General features: G+C 31.5%; 1 protein-coding gene across 1 annotated transcript in view; it reads left to right on the top strand.

Annotated features, from left to right (window-relative positions):
* The window catches only part of LOC145296842 (pyrethroid hydrolase Ces2e-like), a 1,088,672-nt gene that overhangs the window by 899,226 nt on the left and 164,596 nt on the right, over window positions 1–24,850 (top strand). The window contains exon 3 of the mRNA XM_080142964.1: window positions 13,115–13,262. Coding sequence (XP_079999090.1) covers window positions 13,115–13,262 — 148 coding nt within the window. The remainder of the gene's footprint in view (window positions 1–13,114; window positions 13,263–24,850) is intronic.

Below are 24,850 nucleotides of genomic sequence, written 5' to 3' on the forward strand. Positions count from 1 at the left end.
AAAATGAAACTTATAAAAATTTACCTCCGGTTACCATGAGTCAATCGAGACTGTCGGATCTGGCTGTGTTGTCCGTTGAAAACAAGCTTACAAGAAAAACAGATTTTGACGATGTCATTAACCAGTTGTCCACAATGAAAACAAGAAAACATTTAGTCTAAGATCGAATGTCATTCTTATATTTTTGTATTTAGCTGTTCTGAAAGTGAACAGTTACAGCTAAAAATCTTTTGATTTGAACTGATTATTTTGTGGTATTGGATTTTGTCCTGAATTATATAAGTAAACAATACAGTAAACTATAGGTAGAGGATATATGAAAATTTTACTTACAGCTAACCATTTAGCATTGGGTGAATCGGGGTGATTGGGTGACATTTCAGTGAACTGACCCGGGTGACGTTTACTCTACCTACATTCTTTTAACATCAATATGCTTAATTTACTCTTAAAAATAATTATTCCTTTTAAATGTAGGTTAAGGTAAAAAAAAAAAATACTTTATTAATCCGTAAGAAAAATTTTGTTTGTCAGATTCTTTAAAAGATAGCATGAACATTCATCTTTATTTAAAACTTGCACGGTCGTAAAATACTCTTAAATATGATATTTCGATTAATGCAGATTCCGCATATATTATTATATTGGACCCAATATATAGTAATGATTTAAAAAGTTATAAAAGAAAATGACTTGTGCGCCACCACCAAGAATTGAAACTAAACGGTTTAGCTTACGAGTTACTTTTTCCTTTGACGTTAATGCCTGAGCTATGAAGACACGCTTGCTGCAAGCGAAAAATTAAAACATGAAAAAATAGCTATTACGTTACCCATGCATATTCGTAATGCCGGCGTTCGACCTTCATTTGGCAAATTCCAATTTTTTTAATTTTACCACTTTTGCACACATTTTTCCCGGTAAAACTCCAAATATAAAGTTTGGTATGGGTTCGGATACCCCCATATATTAATTTTCATGTCTGTAGACCAAAAACTGACAGAGGAGTTTGATAGGCAATTTTTTTACGCATACATAAATATATATCGAAAGAGGTTGTGTTTACTATAACCTTTTTACGCAAATATTAGGCAAGTATAAATCATGTAGAATATCTGTATGAATATAATTACATGTAAAAGTTAACTAAAGATGATCATCCCATAAGAAAACTGAAAAAAAAAACTAATAGGGAATTAATTAAAATGAATGTTTAAAAGAATATGCAAATTAGCTTGATCTTTTGCAGCTGAATGCAATTCCATGACTCATATATTGTACTTTCTTTTTAAATAGATAGAAAGAAAAAATTTTCAATATGAATATCAATACAAAAAAAATTATAGGAGTATAGATTGTTGCAATGTTATTCTCTTGTTTTAAAAAAAATTATTTTCTTGTGGAAAGATATTTTTTAGGTAAATATTCTTAAACTCAATAAAACGAATGACAGATTTCAGAGAAATTTTACCTACATTATCTACAAGTCTACTTTACGGAGATGCCGATAAGCGTAAAATATGCAAAGTGGAAACGAAATTATTTACATTAGACTAGAAAACGATCATGTTATAGCCAGCTTGGAAACAACCCCACGGTATTGTGTTCACAACCTGACAGTTCTAGGTAAGCAACTTTGCTCATGGAATTTTAGTTTTAGGCACGGATAGAAAGGAAATTGTTCAGTAAGCCATGACTGGGTCGAAGGTATTGTATCTTGACCAGTGTTTGTTATTAATGTTTTACAGGGGGAATCTATACTGAAGCTCAGTCGAGCACCTGCCATGAAAATAACGAAAAAATATAGATAGTCTCTCAACGTTTAATTCTACTTCTAATTATAATCCTCAAATCTGTCATTGTTTGAAATGTATTTATTTGGAATTGTACTGTTTTAGTAGACAGGACGACATAATTTGACTCGGTAAAAATTCATTTTAAAACGGTCAACGTTTGAATTAGAGACATTAATCACCACTCAACATCACGGTGTCACATTTCAATACAAACATGAAATGCTTTAGCATACTATTGCATCAGCTTTTGGAGCCTATTAAAAACGAGTAAAAGTGGGGGGGGGGTCCAAATTGATGGTTGAATTGGGTTCAATTTGTGTTCATTTTGCTTTGAATACTAATTCCTATAAATCTCTATAATTCCCATATCATAATACTTAGTTTGCTATACATTATTATAACAAAGATCCATACAAAATTTCAGCTAGATCGGTCCAATTGTTTCCATAAAAACTTCTAGTGGTATTGTGGTGACTTATCCAGATTAATCTCAACTGTGCATCGAACAGATACTATAATACCTTATCATAACAAACATCCATACATTATCAGATGGTATGAAAGAAAATGTCCCCATTATTTGAACTACAATGTTAACATGTCATTCATAACTTTGTAGTAAACTCGAAACGACCCCATTGACATGTCTTCATCTAAAAGAATCAACATTAGTATTTTGATAATTTTGATAATTTAAATTTTGTTTGGAAATGTGAACGAAAAGAACGAAAAAAGAAATCAATTTGTAATTTGGAAATTTGTTGAAAATAAAGTCGTTCCAAAAAAGGAACAATTGAACCTGAATCTATATAAATAAAAACAGTAGATAAATGTATCGTGTGTGTGTGTGTGTGTGTGTGTGTGTGTGTGTGTTTAACCGATAAACTCTTAAACTAATGGTCACATAACACTGAAATTAACAGGAAATATTAATCATACACCAAGGATGGTTTATAACGAGTAAAATCTTTGTTTGGATGGATGAATAACGCATACAGAAATTAGTAGGCAAGTTGACATGCAAAATGTTCATTTCAACTTGCTGACATATTTTTATTAGTTTTACACATGCACAAATTCAATCATAGAAGTCGTTTAATTTGAAATAAATTTTAAATATTTCTTAATTATATGACAGGTTAGCTCAAACGGTAGAGAATGCGGCTGAAGCAGTAAATGTTTTGGTTTCGTAATACGAAATCTGCATGAATTAAAATATATGCAAACGTATTTTACGACCGGCAAGGTCGAGTGCCCCCTGCTCGTATCAAATATTTTTTTTCTGGGAGTAAAACAATATTGCGGAACAGAATTATCTGTTATATTAAAATAAAAAAAAAATCATTAAATAAATAATAGTTACGTTTATGAGTTTTTTAAGGTTATCGTTTAATTATTCATAGTATTTGCTTTCTTCCGACTATTGTTCACAATTTTTCGGTCGATGTATTCTGTCGAACTTGAAATGTTTCTGTCTTCTAAATCTTTCTGAATTTTATTAAGTATTCAATCCTTAATGCGAGCGACAATTAATATACAATTGTGAATTACGACTTCTACCGAATCATCAAGACTTATTTTCAAATTAACAAGCAGATGTAGGGACTATTGTTGCCAAGAAGAAGCAGACATCCCCTGAATATCAATGAAAAATGCAAAGAAGAAAAGAAAAGAGAAAAAAATGTCTTGTTTTAAAATTAGTGTCTTTTCCGAAAACTCAAGTGTTAAATAAATTAACTGATTTTTTTTACATTTTTATCGATTATTTTAGTTTCAGATTTTTCTAATCTCATTCTAATAATAGTTAATTAATAAAATGTTGCTTTTTTTTCAGAACCGATAGTTCACCTTGCGACTGATATCGTAAATAAGCAGTATAAAAAATGATATGTAACGGTTTAGTCGCGAATTTATTCCGACGAACGCTGAAAAGCAAATGGATCCAATGGCTACACTCTTTCTTCGCTTCGTTGAAATTCGCTTTCTTTGTCACTCCCAAGGGATTACAAATATATATTGCGTACAGTTGAATTAACTTGGAATAGGGTGTTTTGATTTTACCGTTCGTCCGAGAAATGAGTCCAACTGTCACATTTATTCAATTAGATATGCGATTGTTTTCTTTAAATCTTGTAATTTATTCAACGACAAAACACTTTAACTCATAAATCACAGAATGTATTAAACGCGAATAGATTTGTAAATAATGTCAAATCTCATTTCTTTGGAGAAAGAATTAAAAACAAGATGGCAGAAAGATTAATTTTGGGGTCTCACGCGTATTGAGCGAACATTCCAGGAAGCTGACGGTTTCTCTTCCTAAAAAAAACATTTGAACAATTGGATTACTCCGACCGAATGTTTAATACGTTATCCTTCAAGAATAATGAAATATATTCATTTAAATAGCCATTCTATTTCGCTTAGGTTCATTACTTTCGTTGACATAATAATTTTAGTGAATCTATTAAACTATCATCAATATGATTCCGTTAAATAAAAGGTTATGACGTCTGTAAAAGTCATTATCATTATCCGTAGTATCATGCAACTGTGTGTCTTGTTGTTGAACCATGCTCCAAACCATGAAATTGTTACAAGCAAATAATGATTTCTCACACAAAATCTATATTTTAGTACCATATATATCCATCAGTTGACTCTTATACTGAAGGCAATTTTACTTACTATAAGAAGTGAAATGAAGATAGTTGACAATTTATTATTTGTTAGAATATACGATATTTTATTTTACTATATCACAGCTCATGTATAAAACATCTGTTCCAAAACTATCCATCATTAAAGAGAAAGACTATAGTTGAATGTTGGTTTGCAGTTGACAATACTGAAAGACAAGGAAGCTACATTCTACAAAAAAAGAAACATTTCGTTTTTACTCTACCTTTAAAATAGACGCATTGCTTAACGGTGGAGCAAAGATTCTTCATTTTATGAAACTCTCATGGGAGATGTCCAACAGTAGTGGATTCTTAATAGACTCTGGTCCCTTTCGGGGAAACTCCTCAGTCCTGCTCAGAACAGGTGCACCATCAGAATCTGTTCCTTAGATGAATAAACAAGAAAAATGCACACAAACGAAAATGGGGACATTTTCTTTCACACCATCATAAAATCAGTGATCATAAAATTAGCGTATTTATGCTATTCATGTATTTTGTATTTCGGACTGCATGTTGGTTGCATATGTATTTGAATAACTGTACATAAACGAACGGTACCAGAATCGGATAACGTAATCAGACTGTAATCAATACGGCATCGAAATTAAATGGTTAGCGTTTGAATTCCTCATGGAGTTCGTTTCATGCCTCAATATAAATTATGCATAAATGAAATTAAAGACTTTGTAATCCAGTCGGTTATCTTGAAATCGTTAGGTCCGAAAGTGATTCCCATTTTTATCAATTAGTTGGGTCTGTGTTTCATAACGATGGCAAGTCAAATTATTTACCATACAAAAATTTGTCACATAAAAGCAATTTCTTTGGCAATGGGTGTCCATTTTGAGTTTCATGATTTTTGCAGATTTTTTATTTTGTAAATATTTTATGATTAAAGATTATAATTTTACAGTAACATAAAAACAACCCCCTAACTTTACTACTAACCCTAAGTTCGGATTATTTGTTCCTCAAAAGATATTAGTTTTTTAGTTACTCTCTTTCTTTCTCGGCTCGTTTCGGGTGGGGGAGACTTGTCGTATGGACTTAAGGTTAGTAGTAATGTTAAAGATAGCAATACGTTGTTTTATTTAGTTTATGTTTATGCAAAGAACTACAACTAAATACATTCATTGTTTACACGTTTTCAAAAAGTCTGCCGTTGATCAGTTCAGGGATTGTTTACATTATCTATTTATTAAGAAAAAAAGAATTAAAATGTTTTTTTTAATTTATATTGAAATAGATTACAAATAAAACATCTAAAAAAGGTTGTCCTGAAAAAGAGTGGGTTTTTCTTAGGACGCACGTTGCTATTGTTTAGCTACACAACTAAACAGCCAGGAAATTGACAGGTGAGCACACGACATTTTTATTTACTTGGTTATTAATAAATAAAGATGTAGCATAATTAAGCTGGAAAACGGATATAGCCACCTCCTCGTGAGGAGCTCTGGCTGAGTACAAAAATAACCAAGAACGGACCCTTTGCATTATCTGAGAGGGGCACCTCAAGAAATTGCCAATAAACGTACCTCAACTTCTAAATTTAATGAGGTAATTGCTGGACAAATTTACTTTCTAAGATTGCAACTTATCCAGACAAAGATAGATCTGATAGGACAAGAAAGTTCGTTTTATCCTGTCGTATTAAATGTTTTATTAAATGTCGTATTAAATGTTTTATTAAATATGTTATTAAATGTCGTATTAAATGTTTTATTAAATGTTTTATTAAATGTCGTATCAAATGTTTTATTAAATGTCGTATTAAATATTTTACTAAATGTTTTATTAAATGTTTTATTAAATGTTTCATTAAATGTTTTACTAAATGTTTTATTAAATGTTTTACTAAATGTTTTATTAAATGTCTAAACACTTTTTCTCAATCCATGTATTTAGCATCACGTAGACTTCTTTTGCTGGGATTATCACAATTTTGTGATAATGTGTTAAAAACACATTATCACAAAACTGCTTCTCTATTTATTACAACTTGGTCGTCTTCAAATATATATATACTCACAAATTATTATCATAAACTGCCTAATAAATAATTAAACGCAACCCATACATCTAAACAATGTTATGACTTCGATAGTTTTCCTCATCTTTCGACTGGCAATAATTTTCGTCTCATATACTCGAGTGATTCTTGGCTTTGATAAGTGTTGACCTCAATAGAAAAAAAAATCTACCAAGAACCGAGAAATGATTCACGGCAAGTTTGAAACACGGACATTTTTTTCTTGACACAAACAACGTACAGGTGTGAAATGTTGCGAACGAGAAAATATAATTCTGGCAAATGAAAAATATTGTCGTGATTAATTTTCCGTTTCACAGTAATAATAACGTCATGTTGTATTATGTTTCGCTAACATTTTTAGCTTTCATGAAAGCAAGTTGGTTTATTGCTGAAATTATTGTTGCCACATCAGGGCTGGTGCATCTACAACTAATGTCTCACTCTTAGACGGTTCAAAACAGTTCCAAATCTAACATGTCCCACACTGTCAGCCAATCTCTATCACATCGCTGCAATGTTTACAAGTACTTTAATGAAATGTGTTCTAATGCACTGGTAACACTTGGGTCCTCTCAACGTACACCCCCCCCGACTAATCCGCCAAGCAACAAAATCCTATCCCTTCACTGCTGAGCTCCCTAAATGCCGGAAAGTCTTCTATTCTTATAATTTATTCCATATAACTACTAGATTTTGGAATTCCCTCTCTGTTTCTTGTTTCCCTGACTCTACTTAGGTGTAAAAGTTTAAATGTAATGTGAACAAACATCTAGCTGATCAACTCCCTACAGTTTCCTGTTAAAGCAGATCCCAAATCACTTTACGTTTCAAGTGGCAATATGTCTTTTTTGGTGTGAAAAGAGTAAAAAAATATATAGTTTTAATAAAGATAACGACTCACTCATAAAGAACAGTGCAAGTCACTTCCGTTTATTCGTGAACATCCGGTTTTGCTATTAAGCAAACTGTGAAACGTTTCGAGAGTAAATTTGCCATCCGCCTTGTTTTGTTTGGTAATTTGAGTCTATACTGTTCGCATAATACAACAATTTGACGAAAGGAGAGACATTTGAATACTGTTTTTGACATTACTCTCTAGTTCAAGTTACACGAATAAAAACAACGCACAGCAATGTTATTTCGCTTATTGTTCTAAATTCTCCATGGACATATGGTGGTTTGAAAGAACTGAACACAGTCTGCTGCGTCTTCTGTCGAATATTTATAGTAGTAAGCAAAATATACAGCCACACTGAAGCGCACGGAACTACACACTTATGTGTCCTCGTTATTATCGTCGTGTGATAACCGGCTGGACGCTTCAGTGTTGGTGTCAGTTAGTGAGAGTTATTTTACCGGACAGTGGTCATACTTCGTGACATTTATTCAGTGGGTTTCTACCAGTAGTTTTTGAGCGATTATCGAGACTCCACCGATAATAGTCTTATGTCAGCCATTTTGTTCTTGTTCTAACTTAACACGTGACCCTACTTGTGTTTGAAAAGAATAAGCGCTTTAAAATAAGCAAAAACATAAAAAAGGATTTATCCAGATAAGTAGATTAGTAATATCTTGCCTTTGGTAACATTTATTTGTAATATATTTGTTTTGAATTACTTTTTTGTTTGGTTGTTTATACTACTATGCGGGTTGTTGCCGAACTCAGGTCTGGATTGGCTCTAGATACGGAAACATTCGAGCCAATGTTGATTTATAAATAAATACATTTATATACCGTATTAAAAATAGAGAACAGTTACAGAAAACATTTACAGAAAGCCGGAAGACTTTCGTACGAAAGAGAAAGACAGATGGATAGCTAAAGTCCTTTTTATGTAACAATATTTATTTTCAATTAAGAAACGCAAATCATGTGGACTTTTCATGTGAAGATATTTTTTGAGTTGTTTTAGTTTTTCAACTTAATTTTCATATATATATATATGTATGTATGTGTGTGTGTGTGTTATTTTTTTATTACCGTTTTATATGCTTAGTTACATATATTTCGGATGTTGGACCATGTTTACGATCCAGCAGCCTCGTTAGACCTTACAGAAATGATTGTTATTATTTGGAAGAAGTGTTTTAGAGGAAATACGAGAAAAAATATATATATGTATATGTATGTCTATGTGCATGCATGGGTGAACGTCTGTACACAAGTATAGCTATGTCTGGATTTATATGACTGTATGTGTTTGTATGTATATTTGCCTATGCTCGCAATACAATTGACACTGAAAATAAGGTTAAACATAACCACTACCCAAAACATCATATTAGGAGCCCACCCCCTATATATATGAACTTAACGGAACTACAAGAACTTCTGACTCATTAGAACTCAACCACCAACCCTCATAATCTTTAATCTTTAAACGTTCAGACCCCTATATCGATCAAACCACGTTTAAACCCCTAGACATCCACTTAACCATATAACCATGAATATAACACAACCTAATTCTGAATACCCTCGCTTTATTAATAACTCTTACTACTTACATTTATGTCTCTGATACGTATAAATTCAACCAATATATACACAAAAAAACTACTTAAGAAAATGAAAATTAGTCCCTAAACACACCTACACCTTCACCACATTTTATTTACAATCATCATTTTCCTCCCCTTCCTCCTACTATCTCTATCACTTTCACTTCTTAATTTCTAATTAACATTGTTTTAGCAAAGTAAATCCATACAGACCCCTAAATAGTAAACCAGCAGCATGTATTTGTACATATCTTACAATGCGTCTACCTAACCTCGCATTATTAACTATACCCCTATGTTTATTTATTTATCCTAACTTTACTTTATTTACTTAGTATAAATGTGCACATGTCTATATATATATATATATATATATATATATATATATATATATATATATGTGTGTGTGTGTCGGTATATGTGTGTATATTAATATCTTTATATGAATAGGTATATTTATATAATTGTGTATGCGTATGTATGGGTAGATGTGTGTATGTATATGTGCATCAGTATTATGTCTCCACGTATGTGTGTATATATATATGTGTATGTATATATGTATATATATATATTTATGTATATGAGTATGTGTGTGTATGTCTGCATTTAGATGCATGTATGTTTACATGTGTATTGTATGTATATATGTGTATGTGCGTATTATCTGTGTGTGGATGTGTAAATATGTTCATATCTATGTACGTGTATGTATGCGTATATGCGCGTCTGTTGACATATGTATTAACTCTTAACTACCTAAAAACAACTCGTTGTCAACTCAAATGAATGAATCGGAGCTACTACGAACATTCGAAATGAAATCCCTTACTGGCCAAACACATATGACACGTACAAAAGTCCTCTCTCTCTCTCTCTCTCTCTCTCTCTCTCTCTCTCTCTCTCTCTCTCTCTCTCTCATCTATTCCATATACTCCAGTGCCGGCATAAACAACCAAAAGCAGTCAAATCTTAAAACCAAAAGTCGAAATTCCTTTCCCCACTTCCTCCCTTTCCTCCCTCTTTACCTCCCTCTCTCCCTATATCCATATATTTCCACCCACGCCTACCTGAATCTGCTACCCCCCACACACAGTACAATCTAATGTATCTTAACCTTCAAAACTTAACTATTGTCGATACCCGTCTCCCTCCCCTTTATTATCTCTTATCCCCCCTTTTTCTCGTATATACTCTAAAACCCTTCTCCCAAATAATAATAATTTCTGTAAGGTCTGACGATGCTGCTGGATCGTAAACATAGTCCAACATCCGAAACATATGTAACCAAACAGATAAAACGGTAATAAAAAATAAAACACATATTTGCTCTGCAATAGTACTAAGCACTCTCTTCAGGTTTTTACTAATTACCAGTTTTACCATATATATATATATATATATATATATATATATATATATATATATATATATATATATATATAGTGCCACACAAAAGTATTGGATACATTACATTTTTCTTCATAACTTAAATTAGGGTTCAAGATTTTACCTAAAATTAGGTCAGTATATTCCTATTACTATTCTAAATTATATTTGGATTAGTAATTACAAAATCAAAGTTTAGAAAGTTTATATTTAAGGAAAAATAGGAATTAACAAACGCAAAAGTACTGGATACACTTTTTAAAAATTATTTTTCTGAAATAAATATAAATAACTTTTGCTTAGCGTGTTGCAATAACGCAAACGAGTTATCACTGACCAATCAGAGAACTTTATATTAAAATAATTTTATAAAATTCTTCCAGTTTGGGCTCACTCCTTCAAAGTTAACGAGTTCATTTATAAAAATGCCTTAAACTAAAGAGTTGTCAATAGACATTCATCAAAAAATCATTGATAAGCATAAAGAATGAAAAGGGTATCGAATAATATCAAGGGAACTTAATCTACCACTTAGTACAGTTGGAAACGGTATTAGAAAGTTTCAAAACCCTGGTGAAGCTGTTGCAAATCTTTCAAGATGTGGTCGGACAAGAAAATTAAAGGAAAAAAATCAAGGTGCGTAAGCAGAAAGGTGGAAAAAAACTTTTCTTACTCGTGGTAAGTATACAATCAGTAGAGTTCTAAATCGTGCAGGTTTTGTATCAAGGTCCCCAAGAAAAATTCCATTATTGAAGCTTAAACATGTCCGATCACGTTCGAATTATGTTAAAACATATGGGGAACAACCCCAAGAATTTTGGAACAAAGTAATCTGGTCAGACGAAATGAAAATCGAAATCTTTGGAAGAAACACAGCAACACGTGTATGGTGTAAAAATGGCACCACCTATAACAAAAAAAATACCATTCCTACGGTAAAGTTTGGCGGAGGTTCGATTATAGTATGGGGGTGTTTTTCATCCAAAGGTACTGGTGAACTAGAAATCATCAATAGTAGAATGAATGGACGTATGTACAGGGAGATTTGGGAGAAAAACCTCCAGAAATCTGCTGATTTGTTGAGACATAATAGCAATTTCGTGTTTCAGCAAGACAATGATCCAAATTATACTGCCAAACTAACCAAAGAATAGCTTAGAAATAACGAAATTGACGTTATTATTTGGCCCAGTCAGTCTCCAGACCTCAACCCAATTGAAAATTTGTGGAAAATATTGAAGATCAATGTTCACAAGAGGGATCCACAAAATATTCAACAACTAGAACAGTTCTGCAAAGAAGAATGGCGCAAAATACCTGCATATCTTTGCAAAAAACATGTGTGCAACTATAGAAAGCGATTGGAAGCTGTTGAACGTAATAAAGACTATGCAACCAAATATTAAATCAATGTATCCAATATTCTTGCGTTAGTTAATTTATATTTTTCCTTTAATATAAACTTTCTAAACTTTAATTTTGTAATTATTACCCCAAATATTAGTTACAATAGTAATAGGAATATACTGACCAAATTTTAGGTAAAACCTTGAGCCCTAATTAAAGTTATGAAATAAAATGTAATGTATCCAATACTTTTGCGTGGCACTGTATATATAGTGTTTGTAGGGGATTTATTCATAACAGTATTTATCAAATAGTGTTCAATAACAAGTAGCGCCATATTTTAGCCGATTTTTATTCATGCAAACATTTTGGATTCATATATGCATACATGTTTTATCTACGATCTTCAGTGATTATTGAATAAAGTCGCAGTTGAAACATGTATGCATATATTTAGCAGAAATTGTTTGTATAAATAAAACTGTTCTAAAATGATATTTATCTCTACTTATGTATAAAATACACTTTGCCTGTGTGTATGTATAAGTTCGTTCCCTATGGATTCCTAAACGAAATTTCACACAAAAGTACATAAGTGCCTGAGAGTGTTCTTAGATAAATTTTGTGTCGAAATGCCTCCGATAAGTATCGAAAAAAATACGTTTTAAGAAGGCACAGTTCGATTTTGACTTAAATTAATACCCCTATACAACCTAACATCACAAATGCATTTGAGTATTTTTACCAGCGTACAAGTATATGAGCCCGACGTATACAATCAACGGTAGATACTTGATAAGATACGTTCGAAAGGAATGTTTCTGTGTAGAGCACAACTGAACCATGATACATTTAAAACTTCAATTTAAGTTATTATATAAAAATAATTTGATAAAATTAACGGTAGGTTCTCTAAATAACTAATCACTGCGGGGAGCATATGAAACTTCTTCCAAATGCACAGCGGTGGATCCACGACAATAGCAGGTAATTAATCGATTTTATTGAAAATTGATTGATTTCATCTATTTTCACCTATTTCAGTGATAATAAAAGTATTTGAAGTGTAAACATTCGTTTGGTTCTAATTCAATTCCGAGCAACGTCGCGTCTCCCCTATAATATATATATATATATATATATATATATATATATATATATATGTGTGTGTGTGTGTGTGTATATATATATATTTATATATATATTTATATATATATAAATTATTATTGTTATTATTATTATTTTATGTATTTACACAAAATTTTATGTATCTATTGTGTTTTTATTTTCATGAAAGTTTTTGCTTAAAAGTTATATTATTTTATATTATTTTCCTTTTTATTTTTTATGTTTTTATTCTTCAGTTAGATGATCCTCGCCGTATACTTCCAGTGGTCATCTTCGTTCATGGAGGCTCATATCAACAGGGTATGGGCGCCATGTTCGAAGCCAGTCTCCTTGCCTTGGAAGAAATCATTGTCATCACATTTAATTATCGACTTGGTCCATTAGGTAAGTTTATTGTCTTCAATTTTTGCATGTCGGTCATTTCTCACATATTTTCAGTAGTGTCATTTAAACATATTCTTTGATCTAATACTTCTAATACAAAAGTTAAGTATAGCAATACAAATAATAGAAATAACAGAAGGAAAAATACAAGCGGAAAATTATCTGGTAGAAGCCCCGTTCAACTTACTAGTCAAAACAAGATTGGACATAGACTTATTAATCTTGTAAAACGACACTTTTCTATAAATAACTTTCTACATAAGACTTTTAACACAAACACCGCGAAACTTACCTACAATTACCTAACAATCTAGAAAGAATATTAAAAGTAATAATAGAAAATTACTAAGTCAAGAGGATAGAACTAATAATACATGATATAGCAATAACGAGAGTAGAGTGTGTAACTGTAGAAATAAGAATGAATGTCCCTTACAAAATGTTAAACTAAAAACGTAGTCTACATGAAAACTGTATTTCCAAAAGACAATCATAATCATGTAAAATATTACATTGGTGGGATAAGTACTGAATTTAAAATGAGATACAGAAACCACAAAATGTCTAGTAACCCAAATAATGGTGTGGGTACCTTATTATCCAAATATGTACTCCCTTAAACACCCGTAGTAATATAACTGCAATCCCTACATAATCCACTTGTCTTCTTCGCCTTAATGAGAAATTAGCTGTAATTGCATTCGTAGATAAAGATAAATTGCTCAACCATAGGGACGAAGGCCCTTTAAACGTTTAACTCTAGATAAGTTTGAAAATAGCCCAGTGAACCCACTATACAATCCCAGAGATAACTAGCGGCCCTTCTGAGTAACTATATTATCCACGGAAAATAGTACCAGGAAGAAGTAGCTAAACTCTTTAATAGTGTTAGTGAAAACAGGGGATAGGTAAAATTTTGATAGTTAACGATATAAATAAATAAAAATAATAATAGTAACGAACAAGTGCACTAATATTGCATTCTAAGATTCTAATAATTATTATACCATTAACATGTTTAAAGTATAACATTGCACCGTTTAGCTCATTAGATTCTATATATTTGATTATGATTTTGATTACGGACCTATTAATTTTACCATTAAATATATGTGCTAATAGATGGAGGTAATGAATCTACTTATATAAACTTGGTCTATATAGGTACGACATATGTATGACTCAGTTATACTGGTTATAGAGATATGTATGTGCTCATCTGTGTGTACGTACTTTCGTATTTGTGTGTGTGTGTATATATATATACATATATATAAACGTGTGTATACGTGTATATATATGCATGTATGTATATTTGTATATGTATGTATGTATATATGTAAGAGATTAGTTTGATTGCAAATACAGATAAATAAATTTACCAAACACTAAATAAATAAGGTAAATAGTGAATAGATATATTTAAACGCACTTATTCACTTTTTATCTGCTACGACTTTCTTAGTGACACAATTTTTTGCACTTTTTTGGGTGGTCTAACGGACGGACTTCAGTACTTGAAAAGAGGGAAGGAGGCAAACAAATTTGGATAACTATCAATAGCTAGATTTTAAAACGAACTAGGGGCTAGAATAGCGTCTAAGTAGATAGAATAACGGTCGTCCCTTCGGTATTTTCGGTCGTATTATGGGAATTTTTTATTTTTATTTATTTTTTTTCGATTGATTTCTGAGAAAATTTTATTCTGTTTTATCCTATTTTCTGACCACGAAGTTCAATTTGAGATCTGACGAAACATAAAATTGTTGAAACGTTGATCAATTCGTGTAGACTTCTTACAATGTTTATATATATATATATATATATATATATATATATATATATATATATATATATATATATATATATAGGAAATTTTGAAAATACTTTTTTCAAATTTCCTATACATATATATAAATAAAATTCAATCAATTAAATTCATTATTGTATTGCATGATAAGGCGTGTTTTTTATATATTTCCGTAGAACTGAGTTAGCTAGTTATTAACTGTTTGTTATTCACATTCATCGCAGCCAATGGTTTCGCATTTCTCAAAATTCATACCACGTCTTTATTGTTATATATATATTTCAATGAAAATGATATTTTAAAAAAATATTTACTGATATTATGTAATATTATTCAAACGGAAAAGTCTCCTCACATCATATAACAGAAATCCTAAGTATTGCCGGCGTTTGCGGTATAGAAAATAAACTAATAAAATTATTATTTATATTCAACATATTCGACACCTGTAAGTATATATATATATATATATATATATATATATATATATATATATATATATATATATATATATATGTATATATATATGGAATGGACCCCCTTCTACTTTTGTTTTTTTTTTCTCAGCTTCAATTTTGCTAATACAGTTTTTATGTATATTTTGTGCATATATATGTATTATATATGTGTGTACGAATCTTTAATTTCAATCTTTTATACCCTATTACTATTAATTTTCCCTGTGCTAGTTTTCTTCTTTTTTATGAAGCCGGCAAAACATTATAGCTTTTCTATTTTTCCATTTTTAATTCATATATATGTGTGTGTGTGTGTGTGTGTGTGTGTGTGTGTGTGTGTGTGTGTGTGTGTGTGTGTGTGTGTGTGTGTGTGTGTGTGCGTGCGTCGTCAAGTATATTTCCATTTGTAAGTATAGGGACACATAGATAATCTCACAAACAGACCAATCCCGATTTCGATGGCATTCTCTTTCCTGCTCACTCGCTAAGTAAATGGAAAACTGGCATTTACTGCAATAATAATTATCAGAGCAAATACAGTGTCAAACTAATTCAAACACTCCTCAAACTACAGCGAACCTGACAATCGTTTCTGTAGATATAATGCGACACATACCCCCCTCTCTCTCTCTCTCTCTCTCTTTCTCTCTTGATTCATTCTCACTCTATATCTTTGATTAAAAAAAATATAATATAACTAATATAAATCATATTTTTATATTTTTTCATTAAAAAAATGCAAATATTAATTAAACCAATTGGACATTGTGATGATTGATTTAGAAAATTATTTTTTAAAAGCACATTTATCTCACTTAAGCTTGTTGGTCTATTGATGAGTTATTGTAAATAATATTTATTGGAAATAATATTTATTGGAAATAATATTTATTGGAAATAGTATTAAGTTCTGCAACATTTCTTTCATGTGCTTAGTTTACAAACTTCGTGTCTCCGAAGACAATAAAAGTGTCCTAAATATTTGATGAAAGCAAGTGTGATGAAAGAGAAAGATGAAGTGGGAAAATCAAGGAGGGGGGAAAGAGAATTATAGATAGACGAATAGAAAAATGGATAGATGAAAGTCTTAAGTTTTCATTTTGACCGGGCAACGATGTGTATTCCGACTAGTATATAAAAGAGAACACCTTTCTGTACGTGTGTGCATATCTGTTCGTTAACAACCGTAGATATAGTAGGCAGTAAGCTTTGTGAGAATTTTATTCCCACATAACTTTGAACTTTGGCAGAGAGCGAAAATTAAAACACATCAAATTGAAAAGTGCACGTATCTAATGCTTTACATACAGGTCGTTTTCTTTTCTTGAAAAATATGTTGCATAATCTTGTGGCTCTGCGTAAGCCTAGTAGTTGACTTCTAGATGAAGTGGTAGTTGACTTCTAGATGAAGTGGTAGTTGAAGAATCTTCTATGAAGCTAAGTAATAGTCCTTGGCACAAAGAACTTTTCTCTTTAATACAACGATCAATTAGTAATTCGGATGCATCCAACGAGCTTGTAATTAAGCAACAATCAACAATCTTTGCTGACTGAAAAGACGATATTTTGTCAAGAAATAAATACCTAATTTGTTAGGTTAAATTGTCTTAAAGATACAATGATATTTTGGGGCACCAAATGCCTTTAAATTAATTAAGAAAAATAAAATGAGTTCGGCGTTTTTTCGGGATTGATTTTTAGTTGAAAAAGCCCGAAACTCGCGTAGGTTAATATTTTAATTCAACCAATAAGAATGGCTGTTTTAAAAAAATGTATTGAATTAATCAGCCAATGAGGAAACACGATTCAATTTGTGCAATTTCTCACAGCTAATAAGTGTATTCACAATTTTGAATCTGAACATAATTGAAATATTTTTGTATTTCCAGCTGTTACTTTTTATGTAACACAATGAAATTCTATTTAAAAGCATTAGATTAAGAGTATATGCATCAGTTGGTAAGATTTGGGCTGACAACATCAAGGTTGGTCTTAAAGTAAACTCACCTTAATATGATGTTGTATATGATGCTGTCCCACATTCTAACCCGGGATACGCGGGATAACCCTGCTAATACACACGCGCGCATGCGCACGCGCATGCGCACGCGCACGCGCGTGTGTGTATGTGAGAAAAAGTCAATCGATCCGTTTTGTACTCACTCTATAGAGTTGAATCACGTGACTTTTAATATATCTATATTTAAAGTAAAAGATTCATGTCATATGTGTGTGTGTTCTTATCGACTTAGCATAAGCAAGAGCTTTCGTAAAAATATTGAATCATTTCCGTCATCATTATTGTGAAATGTACACAAATGAATAGTTTCATTCAATACAATATAATTTCGTTCATTATAGTGGACTGGTTGGAAGGTTAAGACGCCAGTCACTGCAATTTCGGTTTTGAATCTCACTGTGTTTATTCACACTGATGAGTGTAAAAGCTGAAACAGATGTCTGCTTCACATCTGTAGTTGTAGATGTCATATTCTGTAACAAACAGCGCATCTATAAATCAGTTCAGTTCGTCATTCCTAGCACTTATTGGTCTATTTTACTTTTTAATCGCTAACTTTGATTTGAAATTTAATCCAATTCAATTTTTTTCTTAAAAAGAGTCATATTTAACTGACGGGTTAGGGAGTTTTCACTCTCACATTCAAATTTACTTCCAACACCGGAATGTAAGAGAGATACGTCAGTAATATCGTTGGTGTTTTACATATGAATTTTACACATTTTCATAGGAGACGAAGGACGCTCCTTCTTTATATGCCTTTTGTTGAATCACGTGATTTTTCATGTGATAATCCTTCAAATCTTTCACCCATTTGTTAATCTTGCTTCTCAAAATACTAAAATGACAGAATGGCCGATAAAAATAGCTGACGTAGTTTCGGCTTCGTTTATTCTACGTTAATCATAACTCATTCCTTAATCAAAAAGCAAAAAGTTCCCTTTTTAAAACAAATTCAGTATTCCACCATCTTTATAACACAGTAATCCAGTACACACGCTCTAATCAGCCCAAAATATGAGTGATTTGCCCCAACAAACATAACTCCCCTTGTTTATATCATCATTAAATGGCATCTGCTCACTTGTAATATCTAGTTCATTAAAATAGTTCTAAATCTTCGTCCACGGTTCGACCGGTTGTTAATCGAATAGACTGCTAGTTCGAATCTATCTGGACGGATTACTTTTATTTCATTGACTTTTTCGAGATAAACTGAACACTTACGCAACATTTGTTTAACTAAATCGAACTTCGTAAAACTCCTATTCAAAAAAAAAATGACAAACTAAAAATCAATTAAAAAAATTAAATATATATTAGTCGTCCACATACAGTACTGTTTCGCTGTATCACAGCTCATCAGACAGGCAACTACCTCAAGCCAGGATTGAAACCCGACCGCCCGTACGACAGTCAAGGCTTTGAACCATTACGCCAATCAGCAGCTGCTGTGTGGCAATGAATTAACGATGTTTTGACATCGTCGGAATACCTAAGGTCGATTTTTTTACACAAAGAGCAGCGCTTAATACGCCAAATGTATATCGTGTATCACTTCCCAATATGCTCAGCTCAAGATAAGGAGCAACATATATATATATATATATATATATATATATATATATATAGAGAGAGAGAGAGAGAGAGAGAGAGAGAGAGAGGGAGAGAGAGAGATACCTAACATTATAGAGATCAAACTCTCAAAGTCAACAAGAACATGCTGTATACATGTGTAAGGGTGTAGTACCTTTAATAGAGAAAACAGAAATTATTTTAAATAAAAAAAGGAATTGAACAAAAAAAGAGAGCACGAAACAAAGGGAGACAAAAATGAGACAAAAAAAGCGAATGAAATATGGAAACAAACAAAAATTTTAAATATGAAAAGCAAAAGCGAAAAGAAACAAAAACGAGTAAAGAGAAAAAGAAATATAGAAAAAAATAAGAACGGAAAAAGGAAAGAAAAGAAAACAGAAGATAAATTATAGAAAAGACAAAGAAAGGGTAATAAAAAACAAAAAATAAATGAAAGAATAATTAAGTGAAAAACTTTATAAAATAATTTTCCAATAAAATTCAATAATCTGTCATAAAAAAAAGAAAATCGTTAAAAATTAGAATAAAAATGTAAATAAAAGAAAAATGAAAGTGAATGAAAAACAATTAAATAACTAAAGGAAACAATGAAAAGTGGAAATAAATATTTTGTTAATAAAACTAAATAATTGGACATGAAAAATATATAAAAATCTCATTATGTAAAAAAAGATATTGGAAATAAATAAAAGAAATAGATTGAAACGAATGAAATCTTTACAAAATGAAATAAAAGAAAAAAGTTAAATGTCAAGAAACAAAGATGGCGGATAAAAACGTTTCTGTTTTGACAATTAGTATCCACTGGCGGGAACCGACGGTTTCCTTGTTTTCATATACGTGCAATCAAAATAAATCGTAGTTGACCTCAGCAAACCTGCTGCTTTGCTTGAGTAGTAACAAGTATTTGGCGGCCACGAATTTTAATGTTTTTTTTTTCTTTTTTTTTTTTCTTTTTTTTTGCTCGAAATAACGTTTGTTTGGACTGGACAGGAGTTGAGCGGTCGTTACGTCAGTCATATGTGTTAACTAAACACGAATAAAGAAAAAAGGCTTCTCTTTTTACTTTCGTTATTTTTATAGTTGCTGAAAATAGGATATATTACAAATACATGCCTGATTGCACGAAAACTGTATGCGAAAATTAATATGATAAATAGTTTAGTAATCGTTAAAGTAAATAAAACAGTTAATTTTAAATTTAAAAATATACCATTTAATTTTTTTACTCATAAATCACCATTTATTAAAGCTAATAACAATTCGCTGATAAAGTTAATAATAACATGATATTATGAAAGGATTGAAAAGAATGGGCAAAATTTAAACATTTATTTGTTGATATTACATTTGATAAAGATCATGTTGTAGTCTGCAGGAAAACAAACCCTAGCATAATGTTATCTATGGCTGGAAAGTTAATGAAAAAGCACACGAAGGAAGAAGGGGTAAGCTTTTTATATGTGGTAATAAAATGAGTTTTAGCAATGAATGCCTTATAAGGACGAACCCAGTATTGGAGCTCAGTCGAGCACTTTCTATGGATATAACGACATGCTTTTATGGTAGAAAAGGACCTGTACAAAAGAGATCATCATCTACTAGAGTCTATGCATCACGTATCACGTTCTTCAAATCTGAACAAAGCTGAGACAATGATATCGCACGTCTCTACAGCTTCACGTCAAAATCTCCAACTGGCGAAAATCGGGAAACAAAGTGTTTCCAACGAAAAATGGTTTTTAGATATTTTATCAATCACTTCGCGCAAAAATGTATAAGCCTGCGAAAAAGAAAAATAGACTTATTACTGCTATAAACTTATAAATTCCGACACATCTGACGCCAAAGCGAAGACTAGTCATAAACCAGTAGCCCTTTATATGTCCGGTTACTTCACCAGTATAATCAGTAAAGGCAACATAAACCTGCCCCAGAACGATTATGTCAATTTTTCAACTTGACATATTGTCAAGCTTTAGGAAAGTTCAATCATTGTGCCCAATGGATTCCATCATTCAGATAAAATATGACCTTTACGAATGTGAGAAAGTTGGATTTTGTTAAAATACGTTTTAGTTATTCCGCCGTGAAATTTCCAGTTTATCTTGCCAGAACCATAGTTGTAGTAGTAGTAGTAGCATAATATTATTACTACTACTACTACTACTAATAATAATAATAATAATAATAATAATAATAATAATAATAATAATAATAATAATACGGCGACGACGACGACGACAACTGCTACTACTACTAAGAGGAAGGGGAGAGTCTCTTCAGACTGCGATAAATTAATGACAAAGATAAAAAAATAGGCAAAAATAGAGAACAGAAACATAAACATCCGTTTTCTTTTTAATTCTCGAGGAGAAACATTTTCTATAATCAGCAACAGGGTAGTCATACGTCACTTCCGCTGCCTGAACAATGCTTGATTGGCCACAACAGGAAGTTCTATTCTGGATATGATACGAAAGAACGCTCGCCAACAATAGCGTCTCATGACACAAAATAGATAAGTTCTTTTTGTTATGTTGATTTTAAATCTACTTTATCTATTTATACGGCATATATATATATATATATATATATATATATATATATATATATATATATATATATATATATATATATATATATATATATATATATATATAATCGTTTAGAAGACTCAATTGGTATTGTTGAAATAGAAAAACTGAACATCGGTGAAAAAGGAGGTTAATAAAGGAAAGGAATAAAAATCATGGAAAATAACGTTAAAAAAGGTAAAAAATAAAAAAAATAAAAGAACAACTTGAAAGCTATCATTAAAATACTTAGCTTCCAAGCTGTCCTTTTCTTGGTCATCCATTGATACCGTCGTTTTAATGGAAAAACTACAAACTCAGCCCACAGGACAAAACTTATCAAATCTCCGTTTTTTAGTGAATGTTTTGAGAATCGCACAAGTAAAAAGATAATGTGTTAGTTTTTTAGGTCTTCATAATATAGATTAAAAAATGGATACATTTGGTATGTTTAGCTCTGCGGCATAAGTTTCCGGTGTTTTCATGAAACCGATGGTATCCATGAACGGTTAAACTAATGCATTATGTTTTCTTTATATAAAAAATGCTCTTACACCCATAATTGAGCATGCTGGTCATTTTCCTCATAAATCACATGCATACACTTAACACTCTACCTGAGAACCCATTTTTCAAACTTCTCGGCCTAACATTCATAGGCAACATGAATTGGAGTAAATATATTGAGGACATTGCCAAGGCTTATGCAAAGAAAATGCGCTCCTTCTGCCGTGCTAGAAAATTACACCTGACTGTATGCTAAAACTCACCATCATTCGTCCATGCATGTTGCCACGTCTGGTGCATCTACCATTAGTCTCTTAATTTTAAGCAGGGTCTAAAACAACAAAGAAATGATCATCAATACCTAGTGTTGCATCCTTTGTTCTGAATAACTGTCTCACAGCATCTAGCCATGGAATTGGTTAAATGAGTATAAACTTCGTTGGATACGTTCAGTCATACTTACCTATTTTACTTACCTATTTTACTTACCTATTTTACTTACCTATTTTATGTGTTTAATGTGTTATTTCTTTAGCGTGTACACATCTTGAAAATTAATTTCATAAAATTTCGGTTGGATTAAGATCCGAACTCTGTGGGAGGCCATTTGATAACATTAATAACGTAGGGGTTAAAAATTGTTCTTTCTGAGCTTTATGGATATCAGGTCCGCTTCTAGCTTCATTTGGTCAGTCAAATATGACAGAACTTTTAGTTGCATGTAATCTCTTGGCGTAAATACCACCGACTAACAGACAAGCATCAAAAATCCACCCTTTCACTGTGTAGGTCCCTAGATGCCAAAAAGCCTGTTATTCTAATAGTTTCTTCCCTCGAACTTTGGAATTCCCTCCCCGTCTCCTGCTTACCTGACTGTACTGACATGCAGAAATTTAAATGTAATGTGTACACACACATTTGGTTGCTCAACATCCTACTGAGGATCCCTGCAGATATGGTTCAAAATGGTAATCCCTTGCATCCATTTGGTAATTTGCCTTGTATGGGGTAATAAGAGCAAAAAAAAAAACGATGCTGTTGTGTTATCCAACTTTAACTATGAGGCGACATAGAACTACAAAATGCTCCTCACATAATCTGTTCCACCTCCCGTGGCGTCGAGTGTTTTTACACATTTCGGATGAAATTCTTCAACTGGGCGGCGTACGTCATGATATTTTTTGTCGATATGACTCAAAAAGATTGACTTTTGTTGGTGTAGTTTCCTTTAAACAAAGATTGACTTTAGATTTATTCCTTCGGGATTGATCACATATCTTCTAACGTATACCGGCCATGCTAAATAAGCATATTTTACAGTTATCGGTTTTACTAAAATTAGGCATGACCAATGTACGATTAATTGCCGCTGCTGATGATTAAAGCAACTTCGACACATGCGATCTATTGGGTCCGTCCGCGTAAAATATCATAAAACAATCTCACAATAAACAATAAAACGAATTTACTTACAGTTGAGATTATTTTTGGCAAATCTTTAAAAACTAGAGACATTTTTTACTCCAGTGAGCCGCTTTTTATTTTTAATCTTTGTAAAAATATAAACAAGTTTATTTCTTGCTGTTTTATTGAAATCAAAACAAAACCAACTTTCAGCCGAGAGGTTATTGGGGGGGGGCACATTAAATTTTACAAGTAACCTTAAATTTTTAACACAATAACAAAATCTTTGTAAAAATAGAAGTCTTTAAAGACTGAGCCAATGTTTTCAATTCAGTGTGCCTTTTTAGGGAAAACTAGTTTTCTCTAGATTTAAAACATTAGTGTTGAACTGCCCTTGTGGGGAGACAAGTAAATATTTTGTTTTGTTTTCTTTTTTCTTTTTCTTTTTAATAATTGCATAAAGTTGTGTCGTATTATGAAGCGACTCTGGAACATTTCTCAGAAAAAGCAAAAAAGTCATTTTTTTAAGTTTTCTCAAACATTTTTAAATACTGCTTACTGCTTTTTTTTGTTTGATTTTTAAATTAATTATTAGTTATGTTTACTTTTTACAAAGATTTTAACGAAAAAAAAATACGAAAAAAAAATACAAAAAAAAAATACGAAAAAAAAATACGAAAAAAAATTGGCACACAGAATTAGAAAAAAATAATTATTTCAGTCTTTAACGATTTCATTATATAAATACTTATGTATCTATTTTCTTTTTGCGTTAAGAGAGAATATTTTTGTTAAATTATAATTTATTATTTTAAATACTTTTTATATGAATCTAAAAAGATATTTCCAAAAAAAAAAAAGAGACTCTCAACTGAAACTTGTGAGTAAATTCATTTTATGGTTTATTTTAATAATACCCCAACAGATTTTTACGATATTTTGCGCTGAGAAACACAGTAATTCTTCCGTGTCGAAGTTGCTTTAATAGCAAATCAGCAGCAAAAGCAAATAGCCGTACATAATTTAGCCGTACATAATTTAGCCGTACATAATTTAGTCGTACAGTTTTAGCGAAGCTCGTGATGTACGACTTATTTTGGCATGATTAAAATGTACGCTTGGCTCCTGCTGAGGTAAGAAACGTTACACGTTGTTTCTATATGACAAACAGCAGAAGCAGTCAGTCGTACATTGATCGGGCATAATTCAAGTCG

The sequence above is a fragment of the Euprymna scolopes genome, chromosome 17 (assembly GCF_053919585.1).
Source record: "Euprymna scolopes isolate OS-2025 chromosome 17, ASM5391958v1, whole genome shotgun sequence".
Lineage (NCBI taxonomy): Eukaryota > Metazoa > Mollusca > Cephalopoda > Sepiida > Sepiolidae > Euprymna > Euprymna scolopes.